This window comes from Acomys russatus, chromosome 16, assembly GCF_903995435.1.
Source record: "Acomys russatus chromosome 16, mAcoRus1.1, whole genome shotgun sequence".
Lineage (NCBI taxonomy): Eukaryota > Metazoa > Chordata > Mammalia > Rodentia > Muridae > Acomys > Acomys russatus.
This window is the reverse complement of record NC_067152.1, coordinates 5,335,476-5,348,634: the sequence shown is the minus strand read 5'-3', so window position 1 is coordinate 5,348,634 and position 13,159 is coordinate 5,335,476. Positions and strand designations below refer to the sequence as shown.

The window sequence follows — 13,159 nt, the reverse complement described above, 5'->3', positions numbered from 1 at the left end:
AGGGAGGGTGTGGGGTGTCCTTTACTATCAGACCAGTGGAGGAAAGTCTTCCTTCTGACCCAAGTTGAAGTCCCCACTTTTCTATGATGATTGGGAACCCCCACAAACTACAACCACAAGAACAAGCCCCTCCCCCCACACCTGTATATCTGTACGGCCTCATTGACAAAATCCCCTCCACATCAATTACAACTTTTTTTTTAAGAGTCCCTCTATGTAGCTCTAGCTGTCTTGGAATTTGCTATGTAGACCAGGCTGGCCCCATTCCCCGAGATCCTCCTGTGTGCTGGGAGGCAGAGGCAGGAAAATTTCTTAAGTTTGAGTTTGTTTTTTTGTTTTTGTTTTTGTTTGTTTGGTTGGTTGGTTTTGGTTTTTCGAGACAGGGTTTCTCTGTGTCACCCTGGCTGACTCACTTTGTAGACCAGGCTGACCTTCAACTCACAGCAATCCGCCTGCCTCTGCCTCCCGAGTGCTGGGATTAAAGGGGTGCACCACCACGCCCGGCTGATCTCTGTGAGTTTGAGGCCAGTCTCGTCTACAAAGAGTCCAGGACAGCCAAGTCTACACAAAGAAACTATCTCAGGGGGAGAAAAAAAGGAAAGAAAAGCATATGCACACGCGCACGCGCGCGCGCGCGCACACACACACACACACACATACACAAAAGGGTATGGCACCATGCCCAGACTAATTATAGATTCAGCCACAAGCCTTCACTTTTGTGACCACTAAGGATTCCTGAGATCTGGATTCCAGGTGCAATGCTTGTTGCCTCAGGCGAAGGAGCACTGGCCTAGCATAGCCGAGGCCTGGGTTCAACTCAGAACAGGCTCCTACTCTCTCCACGGTGAACTCCCCTCCTACCCTGCCCTCAAATTCTCACTTCCCCCATTTTCCCCAGTGCTAAAGCACTGGGTCAGCACTGGGTCAGCACTGGGTCAAACGCACAACCAAAGCATCCAAAGCAAAGCACCCGGAGAGGAAGGGAGGAAGGGTTTAATCTCACCTTTCTTACCACTGAAGGAAGTCAGAACAGGAAGTCAGAACAGGAACTCCAACAGGGCAGGAACTGATGCAGAGGCCATGGCCTGCTCAGCTGGCTTTCTTTCTTTCAAGATGTGTTTATTTATACAGTATTCTGCCTGCATGTGCCCCTGCAGACCAGCAGAGGGCACCAGATCTGGTTCTGAGCCACCATATGGTTGCTGGGAATTGAACTCAGGACCTTTGGGAGAACGGACAGTGCTCTTAACCTCTGAGCCATCTCTCCAGCTCCCTCAGCCTGCTTTCTTACAGAACCCAGGACCAGCAGCCCAGGGATGGCACCACCCACAATGGGCTGGGCCCTCCCCCATCAATCACTAATAAGAAAATGCCTTCCAGCTGCATCTTACAGAAGCATTTTCTCAACTGAGGTTCCCTCCTTTCGCACGACACTAGCTTGTGTCAAGTTAATATAAATGTAGCCGGGACCAAGATACCCAGGGTCTCACTTTCATTTAGAGACTTCTGTTACGGGGTGAAGGACAACGGCTTCATTTGGTATCCTCTTCCCCGCTCGCTGACCCTCTGCAGTGCCAGTTGAGGACCTTATAATGGCAGCCACCACACAGCTTTGGCAATTAATTTTTGTTTGTTTGTTTGTTTGCTGCTTTCGAGACAGGGTTTCTCTATGCAGCCTTGTCTGTCCTGGACTCACTTTGTAGACCAGGCTGACCTTGAACTCACAGAGATCCGCCTGCCTCTGCCTCCTGAGTGCTGGGATTAAAGGCAGGCAGTCCCAGACCTGTCTCTCCTTTCACCCTTATGCAGATTCCTGAGGAAGACACCTGATGTCAGCCTCTGGCCTCCACAGACACGTATATCACATATGCACATGTGAATACACACACACACACACACACACACACACACACACACACAGGTACGCACACAACACATATATGCATACAAAAAACTTCTCAGTTGAGGGGTATGGAGAGAGCTCAGAATAGTGTTTGCCACTCAAGCAAGAGGACCTGAGATTTTGTTTTTGTTTTTTGTTAGTTTGTTTTTTTTCCAGACAGGGTTTCTCTGTGTAGCCTTGGCTGTCCTGGACTCACTTTGTAGACCAGGCTGGCCTCGAACTCACAGCGATCCACCTGCCTCTGCTTTCCAGAGTGTGGCAACTACAGGCGTGCACCGCCTCACCCAGCTAGGACCAGAGATTTTTAATTTTTATTTATTTTGCGTGTGTGTGTGTGTGTTGTCTGCATGTATGGTCTCAGAGACCATCTAATGCTTTGGAACTGAACTAGCAGACAGTTGTGAGCTGCCATGTAGGTTCTAGGAAGCGAACCCAGGTCTTCTAGAAGAGCGAGCTCTTAACATCTGAGCCATCTTCCCAACCCCCAGACAACCTAAGTTTGATACTTAGCAACCATGTAAAAACTGGGTGTAGCAACATTTATAATCCTAACATCGGGAAGTTGAAAGTAGCAGACGCTGGAGATATAGAATGTTGAGTCACCGCCATGCGTGCTGAGGACCAAACTCAGGTCTTCTTGAAGAGCAGTGAGTACTTTTAACCACTGAGTCATCTCTCCAACTCTTGTCTTAAAAAACAAGGTAGGGAGCTGGAGAGATGGCCCAGCAATTAAAAGCACTGCCTGCTCTTCCAGAGGTCCCGAGTTCAATTCCCAGCAACCACATGGTGGCTCACAACCATCTATAATGTGATCTGATGCCCTCTTCTGGCCTGGATGTTTATGTGCAGCCAGATTGTGTATACATAATAATGAATAAATAAATATAATATTTTTAAAAACACAAGGTAGATGTTTCTTTAAGAATAACAACCAGCCGGGCGTGGTGGCGCACGCCTTTAATCCTAGCACTTGGGAGACAGAGGCAGGCAGATCGCTGTGAGTTCAAGGCCAACCTGGTCTACAAAGTGAGTCCAGGATAGCCAAGGCTACATACAGAAACCTTGTCTCGAGAAAAATAAAAATAAAAGTAAGTAAAAAAGAATAACAACCAAGCTGGGCATGGTGGCACACACCTTTAATCCCAGCACTTGGGGGGCTGAGGCAGGTGGATCACTGTGAGTTCAAGGCCAGCCTGGTCTAAAAGATGAGTCCAGGACAGCCAAGGCTACGCAGTGAAACCCTGTCTTGAAAAAACAAAACAAAAGAAAAAAGAGTAACAACCAAAGCTGGACATGGTGAGTGGCACACGCCTTTAATCCTTGTCTCTACCTGAATTCCACCACTCTGGGACTAGAGATGCATACTATACTACCATGTCTGACAGAGAGGCAGAAGCAGGCAGATCACTGTGAGTTCGAGGCCAGCCTGGTCTACAAAATCAAGTCCAGGACAGGCAGGACTGTTACACAGAGAAACCTTGTCTCAAACAAACACACACACACACACACACACACACACACACACACATGTAGACATGTGTACACACACATTTGTGTACACCTGCACACATATGAGCATGCACGCACACACATCTCAACCAGGTAAAGAGTGATAATGCACCCCTGTAGCCCCAGCACTCCAGAGGCAGAGGCAGGAGGATCACTGCAAGTATGAGGCTAGCCTGAGCTACACAGTATGACAGTATCTCAAACAAAAATCTGGATTTCATCTGCTTCTCCCTATCTGTGGATACTGATCTCAGGGAGGCTCCCTTTGTCCCTCATCCTAATTCCTCGCAGTCCCTTCTCTCCTGGATGGGGAGTGCACCGAGCCAGGCAGCCTGGATTTAAATCCTGGCACTGACACATGAAGGCTGTGCAATTTTGGTTGGGTAAGCTAACCACACTGGGCTTACTGCTTCTGTAAAATAGGCATGAAAGGGGGCGGGGCTGGAGAGATGGCTCAGTGGTTAAGAGCACCGCCTGCTCCTCCAAAAGTTCTGAGTTCAATTCCCAGCAACCACATGGTGGCTCATAACCATCTGTAATGCGATATGGCACCCTCTTCTGGCTTGCAGGAGTACATGCAGGCAGAGCACTGTATACATAATAATAAATAAATAAATCTTTAAAAAAAAAAAAAAAAAGGCATGAAGGTAGCGCCTTCCGCAGCCATATGTAAGACTTGTAAAGCGTTAAGCCCCTGGCCAGGCACTCAGTAAGCCTCTATTGTAGTCATCAGTCTTCTCCCCAGTCTGCCTTCCATCCACCGATAACAGGTCATTCCTGCTCACTCAGCTCCCCTCGGAAACAGCTGCAGCTCCTAAGCTCAGTGGATGGATATGCTTTTCACATCATGACCACTGTCTCTCAAATGCCCTGATAAAGCTTGTTTCTGAGTCCTTGCTTAGCTGGTTCCCTCCTCTGTCCTAATGCTCCATCCCCTGGGCCCGCCCCCCCCCGCCATCTCTCTCTCTCTCTCTCTCTCTCTCTCTCTCTCTCTCTCTCTCTCTCTCTCTCTCTCCCTCTCTCTCTGCATCTCTTCCTATCAGAGGCATGCTGACTTTACAGGATGCTCCAAAGCCGCCTCCTTCACTAACTCCCCTGAGAAATCTCCAAGAATGAAGAATGACTCTCTTTCCCGATGAGTGTCCAGCAGCCTATCTTGTTCCAGAGACAACAGTATCTGCTCATTTAAGAAATTCCAAAGTTGTGGGCTGGGGCAATAGCTTGGTCCGTGAAGACGCTTGTTAGTGTAGTGTGCCTCTCTAGTCGCAGAGTGGTGGGACGCAGGTAGAGAGACAGGTGAAGAGTGACTGAGCAAGACACACAGTGTTGACCCGTGTCCTCTACAGACATGCATTCCCCACCTCTACACATGAACATACATACACATACAAACAGGATCCCCAAATTTCAGTGTAGATCCAGGTCTTCAGCCAGACCAGTAGAACCAGTAGAAGCCTGGCATTCCAGCCCTCCCTCAGCCTGGAGAGTAGGCTGGCATTAGGTATGTGCAAAAGAGGACCCGCAAAGGCAAGACATTAACCTCTACGTTCAGTTCTTGAGTTCCAGCCATTGGTAGAGGGGCCTGGGCAGGGCCAGGGGCTAACAAGTATTATGCACAGGACTGGCCGGGCTAGGGGTGTGGCCAGGCAGCAGAGGGCAGAAAGATGGCCTAGCGGAAGTCCTGCCCTTCTCTGATGAGGGCTTGAAAGCACACTTTAAGAGCAGCTTCTGGGGGTCAGAGGAAGTGGAAAATAAAGCCACCTCCCTCCTCTGCTCTGCCAAGCCATTACCTTTACACCAAAGCGTCCCCTCCCAGACCCTGGGCCTCTATCATAGTAGGAATCCTAGCTTTTAACACGTCCTAAATGCTGGCTTAGATGTTGAGAAGCTGAGGACAGGAAGATCCACTGGCCAGAGGGCCCTGGGAAGCGGGTGGTTTTATTCCGTATAACCGTTGGGTATGAGCCATAGCCGTTGGGTATGAGCATTCCCCCAAAGGCTTAGTCCCCCCCAGCTAGCAGTAATATTGAGATGCTCATGAGGGGCCACATAGAGGAGACGGATGAGACTTTAGCGGGAAGTGTCTTGTTCTTGGCGCATTCCTCTTATGCTCTCTGCCTCTGCCACCAGGAGAGCAGTTCTGCCCCAGGACGCCTCTTCTCTAGGGTGATGCTGTCTCACCAGAGGCCCACAGTGATGTGGCCATGTGGCAGCCATGAATTGAGGCCTCTGAACCAAAGTAAATCTTGCCTCCTTTAGTTGATTTGCTCATGTACTTTTCTTTTTCTTTTTTTTTTTTTTTTTAAAGATTTATTTATTTATATAGTATACTGCCCAGAAGAGGGCACCAGATCTCATTATAGATGGTTGTGAGCCACCATGTGGTTGGCTGGGAATTGAACTCAGGACCTTTGGAAGAACAGCCAGTGCTTTTAACCTCTCAGCCATCTCTCCAGCCCCACCCCCACCCCACCCTCGTCTTTCCCTATAGACACACAGGCTGGCTGCACCCAAGAACAGAAAAGGAGGTTTATTGAAAACTATATACAGTTTGTCCAGGACCTACAGGCTGCAATCTGGACCCGTCCCTCTCACACCTTGTGCAGTGTCTTGGCCTCTGATGGAGGAGGCCAGGGCTGGGACCAGGGTACCCACTGTGGATTTTTTTTTTTTTTTTGCCTATGATCTGACAACTATAAATAGCCTGCAGGGAGCAGAAGGGATCCCTAACCTGATCTAGTCACAGCCTCAAGAAGGGAACGCTATTCTGAAACTCAGGCCCAGTGGACCTAGTGAGGTGCCCAGAAGTCCTTTTCTTGCAGGAGGCCTTCCGGAATGTGAGGGCGGACAGCCTCTACAGTCGTTCCTCCCACGTGTCCCAGAGGCCCCCACGAGCTTCAGATGCTTGCCTAGGAATGCGGGGCACCCCTTCCTCACAACACGGACTCACGGTCCAGAGCCACCGGAGCCATCCCCAAGTGGAGAAGTCACAGCACAAGGTCCAGGCCAGAGCCTCATAGGCAGGGGCAGTGGGGGATGGGGGGGGGAAGGTGTCAGGGTGTCCCACTGTAGGAATAGTCTGCTTTATTATGCATCACCAGCCGGTCATCCACAAAGTAGAAGCTGTCAGACTGTGTCTCATATGGGTGGCGGATCATCTCGCTGACTGCAAGAGAGGCCGGGTGAGGGCAAAGGTCAGGAACCTGAACCAGGCCACTGTAGGGACCTCAGGGCTAACTGACTGGGATAGGGGGAAGGCAGGGACAGGGAATGCCTCAGCCTCTCTGAGCCTGTTTCCCTCCTGGTGACATAGGGGGCGGTGCCAGGTAGGGAAGTGACCCAGGATGGGCAAAAGGGGTGTCCCACGGGTCCCACCTCCCCCCACCCCCCCACCCCGAATCCCCCAGACTCCGAGCTTAGGCTTGACACATCCCCTACTCACTCAGTTCCTCTGAGAGAGGCGGGAAGTCATAAATGTGCTCGCAGGTATTTTTGCTGCTGGGAATGCAGAAGCCAAAGTGGAAGTCAAAGCTTTTGAGGAGCTGGTTTCGAAAGTAGTGCCTCTCGATCATGCGGAAGTTGTTGACCGGCTTGTCGCCCACTGTGAACTCCACCCTGAGTCAAGAGAAGCAGCAGAGCTGAGAGGAGCCTCCGGGCCAACCAGCCACGCAGCCAAGGGACTGGGGCTCCGGGGCAGACCACCACTGAGGCCCTGGAAGGCTGCTCCCACCCTCGCGCTCCCGCCCCGCCCCCCCATCCCAGTGACTCACGTGGCTCCCACCTGCCTTAGGCGGAGGAAGGCAGGTGTGAACTGGTACCGAACAAAGCGCCCTGCATTGGGGTCCAGGTCCCGCCAGTTGATGGGCAACCGTTCTGCAATGTACCCCGGCTGGGCTCAGTGGGCTTCAGGCTGGGGCCCTTGCCTACTCCACCCTCCCCCAGAGGCCTCTGTTTACATTTTCCCCCCCAAACTCTCTAGAAGATTCTGGTACACTTCTGTTGAACAGTGGTACCTGGAAGGTTCTAGGTCAACAAGTCACTCAGGGGTTCTCAGAGACACAGGATGTGCATAGGATTATGGGAGGCCTTTGGGACTGAAGTTCCCAGAGAGGCCAGCAGAGGGCAGGATGACCAATATTAAACAGGCCTGTTCTCTGGTGATGTCCACCCTGAGAAACAGTGGCAGAAAAAGAAGAGGCCTGGCTGCCTACAGACACACCTGAGTATGCTGCGGTCCAAGCCTGGACTCTGCCCAGACCCTCCTGTGGCTCAAGGAACCCAGGTAGCCCACTATACCACACTTGCTCACCTCTTCCTGTCAATGGCCTATTTAGCCCACTCACCCGAGACAGGGGGTTTCTTGATTTCAAAGAGGACAGTCCCTGAGTCCATGTCCCGGATCTTGAACCTGACGAAGTCAATCTTGTAGATATTTTCCTCAGGGGAGCACAGGTAATCTAGGGGAGACAGGAAGCTGAGCAAAGAGGTTCCCCAAAACACCCACTGCCAATTCTGTTTCTGTGGGACCCCATGGCTCGCTCTCATCCCTCTGGCCACTGCCCTCCAGAAACAGAACTGGGAGAAGTCCGCACCGTTCAGGGACAGAATTTTGCTATGGGGACCTAGTCAGCGATGAACAGTCCCATCCTAGTGGCCTCACAGGACCAGGCAAGGGAGAGACCACCATCCCTCACCTTCCCGCCCTCCAGCTAGGGGTCCTTATTTCAACATCTGCTCTGGCAAGCTGGCATGTATCCTTTGGACAATTAGACCTCCTCCTGCCTAGTGGAAGCTTCCAGCACGAGGAGGACCTCACTCCAAAGAGAGTGTGCAGCTCTGCCTCTTGCGGGGGGGAGGGAACTTAAGAGTGCTTCCATGCCCTCTGAGCATATACAGGGGAAGGAAGTCCCCCTCAGTCACAGTCATAGGGGAGGGGAGTAAGGGGAAAATGGGAGGGAGGGAGGAATGGGAGGATAGAAGGGATGGGATAACCATTTAGATGTAATATGAATAAATTAATAAAAAAAATTTTTTTTAAAAAAGAGTGCTTCCATGGAGGGTGCCCCACCCCGAGCACACACACACCCTGTGGCATGACACCTGGATGCATCAGGCAAGGCTGATCTCGAAGGGACTTTCCCTGGCGTGGACTGTATTGGGGCAGGTTGGTAGCCCTTCCCGGGCCCCTCCTCCCCATGTAAGCAGCTTATTCCAGGCCAGCTCCCTTAAGCAGCTTACGGGAGCTCTGCTGACTCAAGCTCAGAGCCTAGGCCACTGGGGCAGAAGAGATGGACTTTGCTGAACAGATCCTCCGCCTATCTCCCAATGGGAGGAAGTCTTAGCAGATACAGGGAAGCCTTAGAGGTCAGCTTTCCAGCCTTGGCCAGGAGCCACCCTCAGGAATAAAGCACTCTCTGGTCCTTAGAGAGAAGAACACAGGCCAAGGCAGAAAAGGGTGTGGTGGGTGCAGCAGGCACAGCAGAGTATAGGAGAGCCCTTGGCTCAGAAGGAAACCAGGAAGGCCAGGCATTGCCTGGGGAGGCTCTTGGTCTCACCCTTACTACTCTTTTGTCATTGCTGTTTCTTTGTTTGGTTTAGATTTATTTATTTATTTATTATTCATATAGTACTCTGCCTGCATGTGTGCCTGCATGCCAGAAGAGGGCAGCAGAACTCATTATAGATGGCTATGAGCTACCTGTGGTTGCTGGGAATTGAACTCAGGACCTTTGGAAGAGCAGCCAATACTCTTAACCTCTGAGCCATCTCTCCAGCACCATCATTGCTGTTTTAAAGTCAGGGTTTCATGTATCCTAAACTAACCTCAAATTCACTATGTGGCAGACGCTGGCCTTGAACTCCTGGTTTTTCTGCTTCATGCAACTTATTGTTCTTTCATTGTTGTTGTTGTTTTGTTTTTCCGAGACAGGGTTTATCCATGTATCCCTAGCTGTCCTGGACTCACTTTGTAGACCAGGCTGGCCTCGAACTCACAGCGATCCGCCTGCCTCTGCCTCCCAGGTGCTGGGATTAAAGGCGTGCGCCACCACGCCCGGCACAACTTACTGTTCTTACAACGCGTCCTAGGGGAGGCCCTGGCAAGAAATAGGAAGGAGCAGCAAAATTCTATGGGGGCGTGGGTGCTGTCAGCCTCCAGCATGCCACATCCTCCCCGCTGACCCACAGAGGCCCCGGAAGTCACCCTCTAGGCCCCTGGGCGACCTTGTATTCTTCTGTGGTTAAAAAAGGGAAGTGAATAAAAAGCCATTCTCTCTTCCCTAGGCCTGTCTCCTCCCTAAGCCTGGGGTAGTCCCCTCCAGGAAGCCCTCCTGATAGCTCTTGAACACCTTGGAGCCTGGCAGAAATGACGTAAAGTTTTAGAGAGGGTCCTGAGCCCTGCCTTGTGCGCCACAGCTCACTAAGGTCTACGACAAAGCTATAGGAAGATGCTGCAGAGCGAAGGAGAAGGGGACAGAACAGGAAGCAGGATCCCAGTGGCCCAGCTCCCAGGAAAAGCCTCTCTCTTCCCACCTGCCCTAGGCCCAGCTTGGGAGCCTCTCCTCTCACTAAGAATGACTTCTCACACAGACCTGTCTCTTACCCTGCAAACCCCATCTGTCAGACCCTCTCTCCCTACAGGGAGTGAGAATCAGGGGTGCCTAGGGCCTTGCAGCTACTTCCTCCACTCTGCCAAGAAAAAAACCGAGGCCTGGGACCCAAGGTCAGGCCACAGCAATGAGCAGACTGGCTCAGAACCCAACCGCTCTCTTCCTTATAGCCACAAATAGCTCCCTAAGCTGGATTCTGGGTCTGGTAATCCAGGAACAGCAAACCTCAGACCTATGTGATTAGGGTCAGAAGACAGCAGGCAAGGTAGAGAGGCCTGGAACCCTGTTTTCAAATCCTGAACAGGAAATCACGCTCTCACGAGGCACTAGCCTTTGCTCATCCTCTACAGGCTATGAATTCCCTCCAGATGCGACTTGGCCTGGAAGCTTCCTTAGTTGCAAAATTAGCCTCCAGTTATCCAGGACCGAGGCAGGTGAAGCTGTAAGGCTAACCGTAAGGGCTGCTATTACAAAATGCAGCCCACCGGCTTCAACATCAGCCTGGTCCAGGCCCCTCCCTCCACTGATGCCTGCTTGGCCAAGGGAGCAAGCGCTCTGGTAGTCTAGCCAAGAATGCTGCTGCCTAGCTCTGGAAGAGGTGGGGAGGGAGAGCCCCCAGGGACCCAGACACACAAGCTCAGGCCTGCCATCCTGGTCCCCTCCACAGCTGTCTAGGAGGCCTGGGCCCTGCTGCTGCTGCAGCTTAAGAGTTTACAGCCACGCTAGCACCTGTGTCCACCCCATAGAAAGGGAATCCAGGCTCACAAAGGGAGCCAGAGCAGGTTGCTGATGACCCACCCATCCAAGGCAGCGTGCCACCATCACTCCAAATACCTCCCATTCCTCCAGGCTCAGAAAACCTCCTGCCAGAAGACGCTATTCCTTGTTCACTGTCTGTGGTGATACCTGCCTTATCTGCCTGCAGGCAATCACTCTGAACAAGCCCTATGTAGCCTCCAACACAGCTGATAAAAGAGCCCTGTTGACATAGCACACACCACAGCATGTCAAGCACTGCCCCGGAATCACAAGACTGGCTTTATTTTCACAATAACCTTGAGGGAAGTAACATTGCTCCCATTTTACAGATGGGGAAAAAAATGCCCCTGCAAATGAAATTACATGCCAAGGTCGTATAGCCAATTATGGGGCAAAACTGGAAGTCTAATCCAGGTAGCATACTCAGAAACTCGGCTCCAGGAGAGACTAGGCTTCTCTTGATGAGAGCGCCCTGGAAAAAGAACAAGACCAGGCTCGAGTGGCAAGCACTTGCTTCTATGCCACGGCCTACAGCCAATAGACCTGATCACTAATGTTCCTGGGGAGAGCATATATAGCACCAGCCCTCATCGGGGAAGCAGGGTTAGGGCAATAACAGTCAGGGAGCCTGAGGGGTTTCCTTGCCTCCACTTAGCCTGGGGTGGCTGCTGAAGACAGATTTTAATGAGGTACACTTCTCTGGGTGACCAGCCTCAAAGGGGTCCCAAGCCTCCAAAGGGGGAAAGGGTTACGATGCAGCTACTGCCCCAACCTCCACTATGGGAAAAGGGGTGGGCCCTTTGAAAAGGAAGGAGTGGGGTGAAAATAAGCCACTACGAGGAGAGGAGGGGCGCACCAAAAGACCAAGAGAAAGAACATAAAGATCTCCGGCTTGGAGGCAGAGGGAGAGAGTAAGGGGACACAGAGGAGGGGCGCTGCATGGGGGAGGGGTGGGGCGGGGGCTGGACTCTGAGCCTCGTGGGCCCCCTCCCGCGCTCTCCCTCCAGCCCAAGGGTGGCGCTCCCCCGCCGGTGCTCACCACCAGTGATCCGCTGCAGCCCCAGCACGTCGTCCGGCCCGATGGGTTGCTTGCCCTGCAGCGGCCCCAGCCTGGGCCCCGGGCCTGGCTCCGGCTCCGACTCGGACCCAGACTCGGTTTCCGCTCCAGGTTCCCGCGTGGGCTCCACACTCCGGTTGGAGGCCCCTGGAACGGGCTCCGCCCCCGGCCCGGTCCCGCTGGCGCCCTTCTTCACCTTCATGGCCTCGCAGGGCCGCAGAACCTCGCCTGCTGCCACCGCCACTGCTGCCTGCGCCGGCTGGAGCCAGGGGGAAGGGGGAGCGTCCGCCGCCCCACCCCCGGCCGGGCCCCAGGTGCCGTCCCGCCTTCGCCACGCCCACAGGGGGTGGACCACACATGCCCCACCCACCGTCTGGCATTTCCAGCTGTGGAGCTAGGATCCTGGGGGATCCCCCTGAGGTTCACGGTCCTTTTTGATAATGTAGATACCGAATACCTCTCCCCTTTCTCTCTGGGTTCCAGCCTCAAGGTCTTTCCTTGATAGCTTTGTCCTGATTCCAGCTCAAGTCTCAACCTCCCGACACTCGCTAAGTTCTAAAGCACTTCCTCTCAATTTCCAGCTAACCAGCCTGGTTTTTTTTTCCGTAATACATTAAGTGAAATGATTTGTGTTTGTTCCCTGACCTTTCCTCCTCAAAGGCCAGCTCTATGAAAACAGAGACACTATTCTCTGTAACATCCCAGCACTAGCCCAGGGCTCCTCGAAGCCAGGATCCAGTATTTTCCTTTGTTGAACAGATCAGTCGGTATGCCAGGGCTGTCGCTGGCCCAAGCCATTCCCCCCTAGAACTCCTGCTAAAAGGCAGAAGCAGGTATTCACAGCAGAAAGACACCACAGCCCAGGTGTCTAGCCAGCTTCAGGCTCCACCAGACTGAGGTAGTAAGGACACAGCCAAGTGGGACATGAATGGCCTGTGAGCTCAGGGCAGATCAGTCTGCTTCTCACACATGAACAAAAGTTATGCTTGTATGTTGTATCAACTCACATTCAACCAATGTTTATTAGGAGCCTGTTGTATTTTCAAAGAGCCCAATACACAGAACACTCTTAGTTGCTTATCATATTTAACCCAACCCCCTTCTGAGAGTGATGTCACCAGTGCCATCCGACAGATGAAATCCTGAGGCTCAGTGAGCACAGCGGCTTAGCTAAAGCTCTCCAGTGTGAAGGTCTGATTCAAGCCGTTAGATTCCAGGTCATAAATGTTTCCCTCTGTAGACAGATGGTGGTGGCACACGCCTTTAATCCCAGCACTTGGGAGGCAGAGGCAGGTGGATCACTGTGAGTTCAAAGCCAGC

The 13,159-nt window shown here is 52.3% G+C and overlaps 1 protein-coding gene across 1 annotated transcript; it reads right to left on the bottom strand.

Annotated features, from left to right (window-relative positions):
- Nucleotides 1-6,400: 6,400 nt before the first annotated feature.
- Nucleotides 6,401-12,134, bottom strand: Unc119 (unc-119 lipid binding chaperone). Its single transcript, XM_051158050.1, has 5 exons — nucleotides 11,822-12,134; nucleotides 7,759-7,872; nucleotides 7,186-7,288; nucleotides 6,858-7,030; nucleotides 6,401-6,581 (listed from the first exon to the last, which is right to left on the bottom strand). The coding sequence occupies exons 1-5, from the start codon at nucleotides 12,039-12,041 to the stop codon at nucleotides 6,469-6,471; spliced, it is 723 nt and encodes a 240-aa protein (XP_051014007.1). The 5' UTR covers nucleotides 12,042-12,134; the 3' UTR covers nucleotides 6,401-6,468.
- Between the last annotated feature and the right edge of the window lie 1,025 nt (nucleotides 12,135-13,159).